This window comes from Cotesia typhae, unplaced genomic scaffold (genome assembly GCF_013202065.1).
Source record: "Cotesia typhae breed Kobodo isofemale line unplaced genomic scaffold, CoteBio_Ctyphae contig_119, whole genome shotgun sequence".
Classification (NCBI taxonomy): domain Eukaryota; kingdom Metazoa; phylum Arthropoda; class Insecta; order Hymenoptera; family Braconidae; genus Cotesia; species Cotesia typhae.
Genome location: NW_027423712.1, coordinates 24,921 through 42,890, shown reverse-complemented (window position 1 = coordinate 42,890; position 17,970 = coordinate 24,921). Strand labels below are relative to the sequence as shown.

At 27.5% G+C, this 17,970-nt stretch overlaps 3 protein-coding genes across 3 annotated transcripts; 2 read left to right on the top strand and 1 right to left on the bottom strand.

The window, feature by feature from the left end:
• Nucleotides 1–219: 219 nt before the first annotated feature.
• Nucleotides 220–3,228, top strand: LOC141530084 (mitochondrial glutamate carrier 1). The gene is made up of 7 exons (XM_074246951.1): nt 220–288; nt 536–791; nt 865–1,014; nt 1,505–1,641; nt 1,766–1,951; nt 2,031–2,181; nt 2,381–3,228. The coding sequence occupies exons 2-7, from the start codon at nt 613–615 to the stop codon at nt 2,517–2,519; spliced, it is 942 nt and encodes a 313-aa protein (XP_074103052.1). The 5' UTR covers nt 220–288; nt 536–612; the 3' UTR covers nt 2,520–3,228.
• Nucleotides 3,229–4,987: 1,759 nt separating this feature from the next.
• On the bottom strand, nt 4,988–10,882 carry LOC141532132 (SET and MYND domain-containing protein 4-like). Its single transcript, XM_074250350.1, has 8 exons — nt 10,754–10,882; nt 9,937–10,546; nt 8,465–8,654; nt 6,982–7,303; nt 6,391–6,710; nt 6,034–6,308; nt 5,666–5,968; nt 4,988–5,596 (listed from the first exon to the last, which is right to left on the bottom strand). Exons 2-8 carry the CDS (start codon nt 10,429–10,431, stop codon nt 5,360–5,362), a joined length of 2,142 nt encoding a protein of 713 aa, XP_074106451.1. The 5' UTR covers nt 10,432–10,546; nt 10,754–10,882; the 3' UTR covers nt 4,988–5,359.
• A 250-nt stretch (nt 10,883–11,132) lies between these two features.
• Nucleotides 11,133–17,252, top strand: LOC141530090 (uncharacterized). The gene is made up of 5 exons (XM_074246964.1): nt 11,133–11,690; nt 11,764–11,955; nt 12,045–16,328; nt 16,481–16,744; nt 16,822–17,252. The coding sequence occupies exons 2-5, from the start codon at nt 11,816–11,818 to the stop codon at nt 16,991–16,993; spliced, it is 4,860 nt and encodes a 1,619-aa protein (XP_074103065.1). The 5' UTR covers nt 11,133–11,690; nt 11,764–11,815; the 3' UTR covers nt 16,994–17,252.
• The last annotated feature ends 718 nt before the right edge of the window (nt 17,253–17,970 follow it).

Genomic DNA, 17,970 nt, shown 5'->3' with positions numbered 1-17,970 from the left:
AATATTACACATAGAAAGTCATAAGACTTGTTGATAAAAAAAATTATTGTTATTTACATCGGCAGTGAGGCATTAATTGACAATTCTTATTAAATTGAATTTAGCTACAAAACACTAGATGTCACTAACGCTTATTCCTCGCGCAGAATCCATCAAGTTGCTTAAGTTGCTTTTCTCACAACGTTTTATTATCCTATCCTGATATTTTATATTTTTTATTGCCGTCAATGTCAACGAGTTTATAATATTTAATGACGTTTAGGCCAGTTTAGTATTGTATATACACAAGTAAGTACTGTAATATTTTTATAAAATTGAATAAAAGGTATCTATTTACTGATCGTTATCATTTTGGTCAAGGATTTATTACGTAAATTTCTATTTTATTTTATATAATATCTTAATTACGATAAAATATTTTAATTAACTTGAGTGCAATCAGTACTTGACATATCGATTAATTTAATTCATTTGAATAAGACAGTCTCAACTTACAATCTGTAATTAAAAATAAATAATTTTTTTTTAATTGCAGGTATTTTAATCATTATAAATAAATTTTCTAATTATTTTCTGTCAAAAAAAAAATAACTACAAATAAAATAATAAAATATGGCAAAATTACAAGTTAATAAACCAGAGCAACAGCAATTTAAACTTGTACCAAAAATAATAAATGGAGGTATTGCTGGAATTATTGGAGTGTCGGTGGTGTTTCCTTTAGATTTAGTTAAAACGAGGCTGCAAAATCAAGTGATTGGTCCTGATGGACAAAAAATGTATTCTTCAATGTACGTATTTATTTATTTAAATTATTTTTTAAATAAATATAGAATCAAATAATTATTTATTTATTTATTACAGGTTGGATTGTTTTAAAAAAACTTATCACGCCGAAGGATACTTTGGAATGTATAAAGGATCTGGCGTCAATATTCTCCTTATAACTCCTGAAAAAGCCATTAAGTTAACAGCTAATGATACATTCAGACACCTTTTATCAACTGGACCTGGGTATGTATTTTTTAAATGATTAATTTTTTGTCATTCCAAATGATTTTTTTCTAAATTAATTTCAATATTAGATAATAAATCGCATTAAACTAACTGAAAAACTCAAGAAAAACAAATTATAGTACACCTTTTTTTATTTAGCCATCATAATTTTTTTTATTAATAATTTCGAATCATCAGGAATCAACTCCTCAGTGACTAAATACCAATAAGAAAAATGGCTTTATTATGTTTACATCTTGAGTCGACATTATTGACAAAAAATCAGTAGGTATATTATTTTCAAATAATTCCCAGATTCCTATTGGCTCACAGATAAAAAATAATGTGTAATATGTAGGATACTTATTAAAACTTCACATATTGCTGTAGATATTAACAAACTCACGTATTTGGTAGATTTGATTTATTATTGTTATGATTTATTTATTAATACTTGTAACTGAATAAATTTTTAATTTATTATTATTATTGTGATTATTTAAACTAGAGAACCATTGCCATTGGTACGTGAAATGATTGCTGGCGGGTCTGCTGGAGCTTGTCAAATAGTAATAACAACTCCGATGGAATTATTAAAAATTCAAATGCAAGATGCTGGTCGAGTTGCCGCTGCTGCTAAGAGTGGTATAATTTTATTTTTATTTTTCATTGAATTCTAATTTAACAATAAATTGAAATCAATTGATTTGCCCTCAAAGTTTTATATAAATAATTAATATCAATTGAAATAAATGATTATTGATTGCAGAGGGGAAAACAATTCCTAAACAATCAGGACTGTCATTAGCAAAAAGTATTTTCAAGAAAAAAGGTATTTTAGGATTTTATCAAGGAACAGGTGCTACTGCATTGAGAGATGTCACATTTTCAGTTATTTACTTTCCACTTTTTGCTCGTTTAAATAATCTTGGACCTAAACGAGAAGACGGCTCATGTAATTACTTATTTTATTATTAAATATTATTATCAATTATTATATTATTAATTTATTGTTTAATTTATTTTTAAAACAGCTGTGTTCTGGTGCTCATTTTTGTCTGGGTGTGCTGCTGGTTCAGCCGCTGCATTAACAGTTAATCCATTTGATGTAATCAAAACTCGATTGCAAGCTATCAATAAAGCTCCTGGTGAGCCAACTTACAATGGAGTTTTAGATTGCATAGGGTATGTTTTTTTATTTATTACTATAATATTTATTTATTTATTTAAACAAACCCAACAGCTTAAGCCATTAACAGGTTCAATAGTTACAGTAATTAGTATATAAAAAATTTGTAATGTATAACAAGATGACTTATAAATAGTACAGTACTCTGATTTATAATTATTGATGGATTTAATGAAAATAAATTTATAATTACAGAAAAACTTTGAAAAATGAAGGCCCAACTGCATTCTTCAAAGGTGGTGCATGTAGGATGATTGTGATTGCTCCATTGTTTGGAATTGCACAAACAGTTTATTATCTCGGTGTCGCTGAACGTCTTCTGGGCTTTAATTAGACAATAATTTATCAAATGAATACTGCCATATTGTAACTTATAAACCCATAACTCAATGAATGACAATAATTGATATTAATATTTTCAATAAGCTAGGACAATATAGTTATATTAAGATATATTTTAATTAATGGATAACATTCGTTATCTTACATTGATATTTCTTTATCGTTTAATTTAGATTTTTTTCTACAGTGATTATATAGTATATTTTTTGAGATTTTTTAACTAGTCAATCGTTTTTTTTTTTTTTTTTTATTCTAAAGTATTTTTTTTTTTTTTTTAATTCTTGATGTACAAAAATAAATTTTTCTTTTATAATTATAAAAAATTTGAATATTAAAATTTTATTTGCATCTTAGTAGCGCGCACAAAGTAATATATTTGTATAATATAAAGTCAATAAGCTTTATTATTGTAATCAGCTTAATATTGATGTAATTTAAATATTGAGAGTTTAATGTAATGTTATTGTTACATACTACCGCATATCTTCCGTCAATAAAAATATTAGTATTGCTTATTATTGACATTATAGTGTATTTTAAAGATAAACATGTCAATTGTATTACTAATTCCAACGATATTTAATGACTGTTGCCAGTAAATAAAATAAAACAAATGATAATAATATTTTATTGATGTTATATTCTATTAAAAAAATTGTAATTGTAATTATACAACATAAAAATAAAAGTATCTGAAGAAATCATTTATTACTTATTTATTTATTTATTTTGAATAGAATAAACGTCGATCGGCTATATAGAATTGTATTTTTAAATCTAGAGTTTACAAATGGCTATTTTCCAGTAAATTTAAAAATATACGTAAATTAATTACCACGATTGTATATTTATATGTACAAAAAAATAAAAACAATCGAAGAATGAAAGTTATTAATTTTTTTATTAACAGAAAAATTAAATAATAGAAAAAAAAATTAGTACTTAAAATGAATTCTGATAATTTAAAAGCAAGTATCGATAATCAATTACCACAATCAATATTAGAAAATTTATATAAACCTCAATTACTTGACGCTGAAATAAAAAGAGTTTTGGAAATTGACAAAGAAAATTTTGAGTTAATGAAAAAATTGTGTTTGATTTATAAAACTAAAGTCAGTTCACTGATTTAACTAAGTATGTGTTATTAATTAAATATAAAACTAATCAAGTATTTTGATAGGGTAAAATTGATTGTTGGAGAAAAAAATTTGAAGAAAGTATTAACCATGACAAATTTACAGCTAAAAAACAAAAATATTTAGAAATTGATGAAAGAAATAAGGAGATCTATGGTAGACTTGAAACAATTCAGAATCGAAATAAAATTGATAGTAAAAAAGATAAAAATAAAAAAAAATTTCACAAGATGTAAGTACGTGATTGAATTAATTTAATATGAATTTAAAAAATTAATTTTTTTAGTATTAGAAAAATTATTGTTGAAAATTCACAACCTGCGAAGCTGATAGAAGCAATAAAAAAGTTAAACTCACGTCCCCGTTGTTTCTTTGAGTTAAGATTCGAGGAGTCGAAATTATTTTTGGGAAAAATAATAATAGAATTGTACTCAGATATTGCTCCAAAAACATGTGCTAACTTTTTAGCTTACTGTTTAGGAACAAATAATGGACTTTGTTATAAAAATACACTCTTTTATAAAATAATTAGTGGATATTTGTGTCAAGGAGGGGATGTTATTAAATTAAACGGTACCGGCAGTACCTCAATTTATGATGAAACTGAATTTGAATGTGAAAATTTCAATTTGAAACACGATGTCCCGGGAATACTTTCAACTGCATTCAGCACCGACAATACTGCTAATTCAAAATTTAATTTGACTTTTAAAAATTACAAGTTTTAAATAATAAGTGTGTGGTATTTGGAAAAATTGCCAGTGGTTTGTCAAACATTTATAAAGTATGTACAAAAATATTTGTAAGAAACTTAATTTATAACAGAAAGAAATTATAATAAAATTAGCCAATGTTAAATAATTTTTAATTTTTTCTGACAATTAAATTACAAGTAAAAAATACTTAAAAAAAAATTGCATGGATAATTTTTAAAATTTTTTACATGTGGAATTTTTTCTCTCAATTTTTTTATACTAATTTTTTCAATAAAAAAATTATGAAAATGTTTAATTTTCATCAGAAAGAATGAAAATTAAGTTAGCCGATATTTAAACTTTTTTAGAATTTTTTTGGTTAATAAAACTATTACAAAAAAATTAAAACAAAAAATTTCACATGTAAAAAATTTTAAAAAGTATTTTTGCAATTTTTTAAAAATATTTTTTTATTGCTAATATAATTAAAAAAAAATGAAAATTTTTCGCTGTCAGCTAATTTTAGTTTCATCAGACAGAACAAAGTTGATAATTTTTTTCTTTTTTCAGATAGATGCGTGTGGTACTCAAATAGGTAGACCAAAAAAAAAAATAATTATATCAAATTGTGGATTGTATTAATATTTATTTTACTTTGAAAGTATGATAATTAAATAATATTGCAACAATAAATTAATAATCATCAAAAATACAAATGAGTACAAAGGAAGAAAGAAAAAGACAGATAAAGATTAAATTACCTGTACCTATGTCTAGAACTTACTGAACGGTCACTTTTAGAAACTATAGCTTAACTGTGTTGTTAAGAAAAGGAGCAGTTTTAACAGATTATTGTTGTAATTAAATAATCATCATGGTTTTTAATTGAATTTAGTAATATTTTTTAAGGAAATTGAAGTATTTTATCTTTTCATATTAATGTTTAATTATTTATGTACTCAAGATAATTATAAAACTGTTAGTAGCGTAAAAAACTACTAACCAGTTGCAACATAATTATAACTCAGAGCTGCTTTGAACGATATTAATTCAATACATGGGTAACTGACATTTTCGCACAATTCATTTATTATATCTAATAAAACAGCAATGTACGCAGTATCGAAATTCATTTTATCATTGATTTCTTTCTCAGTAGCGACTTTAAAAAAGTGTGAATATTTTTGATATACCGCTATTACTCTGTATTTTCGATCAATTAATAATGCCTGATCCTGTAAATCAATAAATATTTATAAAGTAAAAAGTAAAAATTAATTAAGAAGAAATATTAAGTAAATTACCATCCAAGAAGAAATAACCGAGTCTGGACCCCAATTTTTAGAACAAGGAATGCAATTACATAGAAAATTGTATTGCAATTCAAGTTTTTCCCGACGTTCCTTGATCGTATCCGTTTGAAAAAGCGGCCCATAAGTTATAAACAGTTGTTCATCTTTTTTAATATTTCTGATAGCACGAATTACCAATTTATCAGCGTATTGGTTACAAGAGACATTGTCATCACAACTGTGATTAAAATAACTGGCAATAGAACCCAGTAATTTACTTCTCTTGTACTTTATTTTATCTTTAACAATCATGCCCTAAAAATTTAATTTTAAATAAATAATTCATAGTTTAAATTATGAATAATATCCAACAAAATTACCTCAAATGTATTTAAACTAGAAATATTCATGTGTCTTAAAATTAATCCTCCCAAAAAGATAGCTAGTTCGTTGTTAACAAGATCTCGTAAGTCATCACTAGTATTGTTCAATAATTGAGTCTTTGATGCAAATACCGATAATAAATAAGCACTTCTTACCGGATAATCTTTATATAAATTTGATTTTTGCGAAAATTTTAAATCACTGTACAAGTTATAAATAGTTGAATAGCTTTTATGTTTAATTTTTTTTTCAAAATTATTTTTATCAGAATCTAAAAGTACAATATATATTTAATATTCAAATAAATATCAGTAAAGTAAAGTAAAAAAGAAAATAAATAAAAAAGTGAATACTTGATTTAATTTCATCAACTAATTTTTTTAATGACCCTAATGATCCAGCTTCTTTGATTGCTTTAATGGTTAATTGAACACTCATAATATCAAACCAAGCAAACTTATCCTTGGGAAGTGAAGCCAAGATTTCGCATTCAATATCATGGAATTTATTCCAAGCGGCTTCACGACAAGCCTCATTGCAAAAAATGACTTTAGTACATTTTTTACATGGAATACTGGAATAAGTTTTTGCGAACAATTCCAACAGTATGAGTATATATAATCGCCATCTTGGATCGACACATAAGCTTTTTGAACCAGAATAACTTCGCCGACTTTTATATCTCTAGCGGCTAAAGTATGTCGTCCGTGTAGCTCTGAATAATTAAGCTTCATGGCATCAGAAGCTCCTTTAATCAAGGGATTACTTCTGGGTGTTTTTGGTAAATAATTTGTCGAACAATTAGTACTTTTATCAAATGGCTTGTAAGAATACTTTTTAAAATCTTTCAACAATCGTTTTATCGTAGATTTTTCACTTTCCTTGGATAATTTTTCAATCCATTGGCGAGTTTGACTCACAGCATCTTCAAGCTCAGGTCGTACTATTTGTTTGACTCCCACAATGCTTTAACACGACGAAAATAGAGCTTTGCTTTTAATTCATCAGGATAACCTAGTGTTAATGCTTTATCAACATCTAAAAGACAATCTTCATAAAGGCCTTCATTACAGAATATTGCAGATCGGTTGGCGTACGCTTTAGCCAATTCTGATGAATTTGGCTCTGCGTAAACCATTGCTTTTGTGTAAATTTCAATGACAGAATACCATGGAGATATTTTTTTATTAAGCTGTTCTTTAGCTTCAGCTAACAATTTATTTGCCTCCTCGTTACTTTTTGTAGTATATTTCACAATATTTTTATCTAATTTCAAGAGATGTAATAAATAAGACATCATTTCTGACTCGTCTTTGAAATTTATTTCAGAAAAATTTTTCACGGTACAATTGTCTAAGCTTTTTTAAGCTTTCTAAATCCATTTTTGTAAACTAAGAACTTAAAAAAAAAAAAAAATTATAATAGCATTATTTACGAACAATTAACTAAATTTTTAATTACTGATAGTTACCTTGTTGTTTATAAAAATAATTCTTCTTTCTTTGTACATTTAATTATTCTCAAGTATTAATTATCTTAACAATATAAGTCAGTCTGAAATATTTTTAATTATTAGATTTAGACGAGGCTACGCAAAGCAAACAAATGAAATGAATTTCTACCAACGACAAACTTATTTTTTCTTTGTTGTCTCTTGTTACAAATATTTGATATATATTGTGAGTTAGCGGGAAAAATTTATCAGAGTAAAAAATTCTTGCGTTACTACGTCATACACTTGTGTACTGTTTTATCAACAATTGGTATTCAATAGGCGTTGTTTTTTTCTTTACGCTAAAACTTTTGAAGCTATGTTAAACTTTTGAAGCTATGAAAAAACACTTTCATATTTAAATTAATTAAATTTTAAATGTTCCATCTATAATACATGTACAATATCACCAAAATTATTTTATTTATGAAATTGACAATTTTTTTATTTTCTTCAACAAAAAATTTGTTCTAAAAAATTATTTTAAAAAAATTACATTTTCAAATTATTAAAATTTCTACAAGTCCATTTTTTTAATAATTTTTTTGCTATAATTTATTTGTTCAAGAAAATTAAAAAAATTGTGAAGTGACAGCTAAATTTTATGACATTTTATTTTTACTCTTAGTTTTATTTTCATTATTAATATTTATTTAATTATTTATTGCAAACTGTAGATATACATAATAAATAAATAAATAAATATATTGATATAAAAATACAAGATTTATTTTTAAAAATATAATATTTTCATACAAATAAGAATGGTAACAAAACGTAAGTACATCAAAATGTTTAGTTCAAAATTTAAAAATCTTAATTAAATATCATCACACAAAAAGTTAGAAAACAGTGCAGAAAAATTTATAATAATAAATTGTTTACTGTTTAATGATCACTGATGGATCCATAAACAAACTCCAAAAAGGCTTTACAAGCCTCTATTTCAATACAAGGATATTCAACATGTTCACCATAAATGTTCAATATTTGTGATAAGCAATAAATTATTTCATTAATGTATTGGCTTGTTTTATCTGTGTTATCCCACTTACTACGTATGAATGACAAATACCTGGAAGAAGTCATTAGCTTGTTCTCAATTTCAACCGGCAATGATTGTGCCTAAAAAATAAATAATTATTTAATTAATTAATTTAATTAATGTTGAAGAAAAAAAATAAAAACCTGGAAAGATGGCAAACGAAAATCTGGTCCCCAGTTATTGGAGCAAGCGATACACGCACAAGAAAAATTGTGAACCCGTAAGTGCTGCTGTCGTTCTGCTGTTGATAAATTTTGAAATCGGGGACCATAACTAATGGTTATTTGTTCGCCTTTTTTTATTACGCGAGATGAAAAAACAACATTTGTATTCCCTGATGAAAATTTGTGGGCATTCGGATCACAACTGTGATTAAATAGACTAAAAAAGGCATCAAAATGTCACAGTATGGACTGAATACATCTGAATTACGTTTAACTCTGAGCTGTTAAATAAAAAATAAAATTAATCATTTATATTTTTATAGCGTTTACATATTTTTAAAAATCCATAGAAATTTACTTGTATAGCATTAGATCTACTTATTTCAGCATGTTTAAAAATTAATTCTCCCATAAAAATAACCCACTTATTATCCATAAAATTTTGATCATCAATTTTATCGTCAAACATTTTTGTTTTTTTAATTAAATACCATAAAATCTCAGTAGATTTTTTTATTAAAGATTGTTTTGAAGAATTGTTTGTCGTATTGATATTCAAGGTGTAAACGCTTGCATACTTTGAATCATCAAAAACATCTCCCGTAAAACCTCTAGTTATTGGATCTACAAATATGGAAAACAATTATTAGTATTTGTAATAAAGTTTGATTATTATTAATATAGTAATTCGATCTAAATGTTATAATAACTATATTCAAATTGTAGCTAAGGCTTCAGGGTCTAAAAATTTTGATAAATAAATAAATAAAATAATTACCAGATATTGAATCAATAAATTCAATATTTTTTTTAAATTTTCCAAAGATCCAGCTTCTTTGTATCCTTTAATAGTCAATCTGAGAGCCATAATAAATACGGAATTAAATTTATCATCGGGCATTGCATTGATAACTGGACATTCTAAGTCATGGTAATCGTTCCAAGCAGCATCTCGGCAATTATCATCACAAAAATAACATTTGAACACTGAGTACATGGTACACTTGACCAAGTACGTTTTGAACAATACCAACAGTACTTGTAGACATTTTCAATGTGTAAAATAGAAGCGTAAGTTTTGTGAACCAACAAGGTTTCGCAAGCTTTTATATCTCTGGTCGCTATAATATGTCTACCGTAAATTTCAGAATACTCTAGGCTCACAGCACTCGAGGTGCGTAATATTTTAGGATTATCTGTGAGTAGTTGGGGCAAAAAATACTTGAATCCCATTTTTGTGAGAAATATGAGAAGAATTCCGTTGATTAAGCTTATTTAAAATACTCTGAACTATTTTTTTGTTAGTATAATCCATTTGTGTTAACCAATAATTTGTTTGAGCTAGTGCATCTTTTACATCTTGCCGGATTCGCGGATCAAGTGCCAATAAATTTTTAACTTTACGCACGTACAATCTAGCACGTAAATTATTAGGAAAATCGAGTATTAATGCACGTTCAATGTCATTTAATGAGTCTTGGTATAATTTAGCATAAGATAATGCTGCCGATCGGCTTCCGTAGGCAATTGCCAGTTGACGTGAATCATTAGGCGCATATGCAATAGCTTGAGTGTAGATTTCAATCACTAAAGATATTGCAACCGTGATAAAATTCTGATCAGCTTCATTAACTTTTTCTTCTGACATCTTGGCATCTTTTGTCTTTAAAGATTCATTTATTAATAATAACATTTTATTATTATTGTCGATTAAATATTGTTCAATTGTTTTTGTATTTCATTTTTATTTTCTGTTTTGTCAACTAATGACAATTTGTCCAATAACTCATCAACTTGTCTATCCATTTCTGTAATTAGACGACCAATTAGATAATTAAATTAAATATGTCAACAAGTAAAATATATGTATTTTTAAAATTAAGCTAAATAATATTGTTGACATTTTAGTCAATTAAAAAAAAATTAAAGTTTAATTTGTTAACTTAAATAAGTATTTATATTTTAAATAATTATTTTAATTAATTAGTCATAGGCACAATGAAACAGAATCTAACCTTATTCTTCAGTTTTATAGCGCCAAAATATAGGAAAAAACTCTGAGAACGGATAACTGGAAGTTTAACCATGATCTCCATTTTGCTAAAAAGTAAATTGTGATTTTCTATTGGTAATTTTGAATAAATGCTGATATTTTATTGACTGTTGACTAACAGGTGAGACTTGAATTTAAACCAATAATATTAGTTTATTATATTGAAAAATCGTTCAATAAAAATGAATCAAAAAATAAATTTTTCATGAAAATAAAGCTTTATCAGAAAATGACTTCGTATTTCTCTCTTCCTCTTTCGTTTTCTCGTATTCTATCGATATATATATATATATGTATATGTATCTATAAGCTATAAAGTGGTAGAAAACGGAGCACATAGCGCATAGAATTATAGAATCAGAGGGTTGTAAGAAAAAGATAAATATAATGGCTGCTATTGTTGATGATATATGTATTTTAATGCGGTTACTTGAAAAAAAAATTCTTTAAATATATTTGGTGTGGTATTATAATTTTTTTTTTTTAGAACTAAAGGATTATAAAGTAGTTAGTATTGTGTATTTAATTAATTAATTAACTTATACTGATTTATATTTTGTCTATGCTGCTTATATTAGTTATAGAAGTACTTTTGTTAACTTGAATAAGTGTTGAGACAAGTGTGATTTGGTTATTTCACTTTAGCCGTTACATTTATTTTACATATATGTACATAAATACATAACCTGAATTTCTGTACCATTATACAGTGTGTATTTATGAGTGTATTATATATTAAAAAATTTTGTGAATAGCGTCCTTGTTGATATACTTTACTCGATTTAAAAAAAAAAAAAAAAAAAAAAACAAGACAAAAAGAGTATTCGCCAAATTTGTCAATACTCAACCGAGTAAAATCCATTAACTTATTGTTATTATAGATAACATGCTCACAATTGGTATTGTTATTTTTACTGTTATCATTATTTTAAATTAATCTTATTTATAAAATATTTGAATCACTTATTTCAGCGAACGAGTTATTTTAATTTGTAACAAATCAATTTCGAATTTGTTAAAAAAAATGGATCCAGCAACAGTGATAGCATTGTGTAAAGAAAATATTCAACCTTTGCGTCATGGCAGAAATGCTGCTCAGTTGGGTACTGCACTAAGGGCTCAAGAAGATGCTGAAACACAACAAATGTTGATACAAGAAAAGCAGTAAGTTAAATTGACAATTTATTAAAAATTAACCGTGTACTAAAAGTAAAAGAGACATTAATTATTTTGTCATTTTTTATTTTTTATAGGATGTACGAAGAGGCGATAAAAAATTATCAAGGTGATGATCCATTGGAAAGTTGGTATGAATATATATTGTGGGTTGAACAAAGTTATCCAAAGAGTGGACATGAAAGTCATATTGGTAAATTATTGCAACAGTGTTTAGCAACATTTGAAAAAGAAACAAAATACCATCAGGATCGTCGATACATCAGATTGTGGATAAATTATATCAGTATGCAAAAAAATCCATTAGAATTATATCAATTATTATATAATACCGGTATTGGAACAATGGTAGCTGATATGTACAGAGCATGGGCCTTTGAATTGGAACAAGTTAACGACTGTAAACGAGCTGATGAGGTTTATATGTTGGGTATAACTGCTAGAGCTGAACCTCGGGATGAATTGATTTATGCGCGTGAAAATTTTCAAATGGCCGTTGGTCGTAAAGCACTTGGTTGTGATCAAGAAAAAAATGAAATAGCATTATCTGAACAGCGACAAGCATTCAGTTCTTTACGGGCTATTAAATCTGGTAAACGTGCAACTAATATTAGAACTGGACACCGTGTTAAAGATTACGTACCTGGTGTAGTACCACAATCAACAACATCTTCTCATTCTTACATGTCTGTTCCTCAAATTAAAGATGGCTCTAAATCTAATGCTAAAATTCAAATTTATCAAGACGAAGCTGCTGCTCGCGTTGACTTGAGATGTGCCAGTATACTAGACCATGTTCCAATCGAGGATACTGTACACAAAGAAAATACTATAAAACCTGGTCAATGGAGTAATTTATCTCGAAAATATCCATTGATACCGCCGTCAGTCAGGCCTGCCTTTAAAGTTCACGAGGATCATTTAGATGATGATGATGATGTTGACAATAATATTAATATTAATTACGATACTTTACGATTATTTCCAAATCATACATCATTTTTTGATGGAAGTAAATATCCAGAACACATGGCTGTTCCTGTCTTTGTGCCAGATGTCCCCTCAGCTAATGTTACAAAACCTCGTTACCCCAAAGATTTAGTTTATTTAAATAATATTGATCGCAGTATGGAAGAATTAAGAGCTGAAAAATATTATGATAGATTGAGAAATACTGGTAATAGTTGTTCTAATACTGACGAAACATTATTGCTATCAGGAATCGGTCAAAATCTTAATGGATATACTAATAGCAATAGTAATATTAATAATAACAATGAAAGTAATAATATTCACCATCAACAAAATCAACAGGATCAACAACAACAACAACATCATCATCATTATCAGCAACGAGAAACAGGTGTTTCTGATGAAAATTTTATACAAAAGCAATTTGAATTGGAACATCACAGAAGAGCATTAGAACAAAATCATGAGATAGAATTAGCAAGACAACGTAAACAAGCTGAAATTGAAAAACAAATGAGAGAAGCTGCTGAATTGGAAAAACAACAACGAGAAGCTGCTGAATTAGAAAGACAACGAAGAGAAATTGAAGCTGAGAGACAACACCGAGAAGCTGCTGAACTAGAAAGACAACAGAGAGAAGCTGCTGAACTAGAAAGACATCAAAGAGAAGCGGCGGCAGCTGCTGCTGCTGTTGCTGCTGCTGAAATAGAAAGACAACGAATTGAAGCTGAACGAATTGAAAGTCAAAGAATGGAAGCTGAATTGAGCCGGCAAAGTAAATTACAATCATCAAGTTATAATTTACACCATTCATCAAGTGGAGTTGTTGAATCTGGAGTCGAACAAATGCTCGGACAAAGTCTTACTGTAAATACTAAAGAAGCAATGTCTGTTGTACAAGACTTATGGAATTCTCCAGCTAATTCAAATTCACCATTAATTGAAAGTCCAATGCTACATAGATCATCTGTTGATTCACGTTCAAAATTAAATTTTGACATTCATATTGATAGTTCAATGACTCAACAGCATGCCATGTCTCTACCTAGACATCATCCCAATTACAATAATATTCAAAGTTATCATGATCAAGAAAATCATCAGCCATATAATTCACCATACAATCCTATACAAGCTCATCATCAGTCTTATCAAATTCCGGATTCATATCATTATCCAATTCAGCAACAACAGCAACAACAACAACAACAATCTATCCAGCATCTTCATTCACCACAAATACAGCCTCATATTCAACAGCAACACAATATGATACAACAGCAGCAGCAGCAGCATCACCATCATCATCACCATCATTCTCAAATACATCATCAATCTCCAATTCATCCACCGCATTTACAATCACCACATCTTTCACATCACTCACAATCACCTAATCTTCATACTCCTACTCATCAATTACAATCACAACAACATCATCATCATCATCATCCTCATCCTCATCCTCATCCTCATCATCACAGTATATCACCACATATTCCCCCACCACAAGGACATCATGTTTATAATCCCATGCATCCTAATCCAAATATTAATTATCATCATCATCATCATCATCATCATCATCAGCAGCAGCAGCAACAAGAGCAGCAACACCATCAACATCAGCATCAGCAACCACAGTTTCAACAATCACCTATGATGCATCATTCATCAATGCAATCAGAGTCACCAAAACAAATTGATTTTGCACCTTACATTGATCCTCAAAGTGATACTAATAAGGATTATAGAAGATCAGAGTTGCCATACATTAAATCACCTGGTATGAATCGTCGTGACTTGAAGTATCTTGAAAACGCTGATAATAAAGAAAATAATACTGCTATTGATTACAATAATATAATTGAAGATAATAAACAACCTGTAGAAAATAATTTATTCGTTGATGAAAGTCTTGGTATATCACCTTTAGCTGGTGTTAATGACACTTGTTATACTGAATCATTCCGAGGACCATTGCCTAGTTCTACACCAATGACTAATCAATTTCGACCATCAACATATCGTACTAAAGATATGCCACACTTTCAACCTCCTCAACTACATTTTGTACCACATGTTCAACAACAGCAACAACAACAACAGCAACAGCAACAACAACAGCAACAGCAACAGCAACAACAACAACAGCAACAACAACAACAGCAGCAGCAGCAGCAGCAACAACAACAGAATTCTGAGGTTCAAGTTAATGATCCTGATGACAAATTAAGCGTTATTATGGAATCAACTAGAGAATATATTTCAAGCAGTTCTGGTAGTAGCGCTAATACACGAACGACACAATTTGGGTTTACATTAACAACTCGGGATGATCATTTAACCATAAAAGAACAATCTATTAGTCAAGATATTGAAAGTACTGAAGCATTGTTATCGGCAAATGTTAATACTGATCAAAATATAAGAATAAAAATTCAATCAATCAATACACAAAGTCCACGTACAATGCAACGTAATGTTGATCAAATAACATCTGAAATAAAAAATAATTGTGATTTACGTATACCATTCAATCTTGATCGTGAATCTTCAATAAAAATTGATAATAATAAAATAGTAAATAATGATAAAAGTAATAGTAATAATATTAGTTCTGTAACAACTAGTTCAATTATAACACCAATAAATAACAATACTATAAATAATAGTATTCAAAATATTATTGACGAACCTATGGAAGAAGCTAAGGATGATGATGATGATGATGATAATGATGATAGTAAAAATATTGAACCTGGTAATAATGATGATGATTATGATAATGATGATGAGGCCGACAAATTTCAACTTCCTGTTGGTGATATAAATCCATTTGACAAGACTCTAATTTCAGGTCTATTGAGAAATATAAAATTTCCACAGCTCCGTCATTCAGATGGTTATGCAAGATTAAATATAAATATTAATAAATTTGTGCCTTCTAGTAAAATAACGTTAGGAACAGATACATACGAGTTGGAAAAGTGCCTTGGTAAAGGAACTTATGGTACTGTTTTAAAAGCATATAATCCACAAATAGAAAAAACAGTTGCATTAAAAACTCAAAAGCCAGCTTGGGTTTGGGAATTTTATATTGCCAGAGAAATAAAAACACGTCTTAAAAATCCACATATGCTACGTGGATTCATGGATGTTACTAAAGCATATGTTACTAATAATGGAAGTATACTTGTATCTGAATTTTCTAAATACGGTACACTATTGGCTGTTACTAATCAAGTTAAAATAGCAACTGGTAAACCACTTACTGAAGCATTGGCAATATTTTTTACCATTGAAATGCTTCAAATAGTTGAGCACCTTCATAAATGCCAAATTATTCACGGTGACATCAAACCAGACAACTTTTTATTAATGCATTTGTAAGTATTAATTATAATAATTAATTTACATATAAATAGTCTATGTTATTAAGAGAATAAGGAAAATTTTGTATCGTTGTAAAAGTCTTGACCTGGAGTTGTGACTGTAAAATTGCTAATTATAATTATAATTATATTAATTATTTTTGCAGACCAACTGAAGATGTAAGACCAACAATTCAATTGATTGACTACGGTTGTAGTATCGATATGAGTCTGTTTCCTGATGGAACAAAATTTACTCAAATAATAAAAACAGAAGATTTTACTTGCATTGAAATGCGAACCGGTCGTCCGTGGACTTATCAAACAGATTTATACTGCGTTGCTGCATCTGCTCACTGTTTACTCTTTGGAACTTATATGCGAGCTGTACAGACTGGAGATCGTTGGTTTATTAATACCAAAATGCCCCGGTAAAATATATTTTAATTTTATAAATATTTTAAATATTAATATATGAAATAATTTTTAATATTTTTTTTATATTTAGATACGTACAAAAAGCTTGGGAAACTTTATTCAATGAATTATTAAACATTGAATCGTGCGAAAAAATGCCAGACTTGGGTGAACTTCGTAGCTTGATGCAAGAAGCGTTGGATAAAATTCCAGCATTGGAAATGAAACTTCGTAGTTTATCAAACGTATTAAAAGGACGATAACAATTAATTGGTGTTTCTTCAGCTAAAAAAAAAAAGAAAAAAACAAACAAATAAAATGTCAAACTCCATTACTCGTACCTAACGATTATATTGTATGTTATATGAAATTATCATCTAACTCTATTTATTAACTGATTTAGTGAAGAAAATAATTAAAAAAAAAAAAAAATGTTTCTTCATTAGTGTCAAATATACTATAAGATATTTTACGATGATTGTAAATACTCTATATACAATCTAAGTAAATGACTAAAACATTTCCAGTTGCATAAATAATTTATATATGTACCTATAAACGTATTCAATATTAACTATCGAACAAATATATTAGCTTTTCGATTATAAGAAAATTAAATTTACTTATTATCACCGAATAATTTTATAATTGTATTTTTTTTTTCTTTATTAGTACTTGGTATAATTATAAACGAAATTGATATTTTAACCTAACGATAAATTAAATATAATATAGTAATAGTTATTTTGATTTGTATAAATCAATATTCAGTAAAAGTGAGGTCCAAATTTTTCTCTCTGCTCTTTACAATCCACTATTATTTTTAATTATAATAATCATATTAAATAAATGAGAATATGCCTTACCTTGTTTTTGACGGTGCAACATTTCATATTGCAATTATTAATGTTACAAAATTAATTATTTTGAAAAGTTGGCTTTTTTTTTTATGTGAATAAAGAAATAAATTAAAAGTTTAAAAGATTTTGTTTTATTTAGTATAAAAAGTTATAAAATGATTATTATATATTTGTAATAAGTTCCAATTGGAATTTTTTTTCTTCTTTTCTTCGATATTATTTATCATCTGAGGTTGCACTGTCAGTGAGTAAATCTAACGACTCGAAATAAATAGACTTGTTATAAGATACAATGTATTATTAAAAATATAAATTATTATTAAAATAGATATATATACAATATATTAATATTTAAAATATTTATAAGGTAAAATATATTT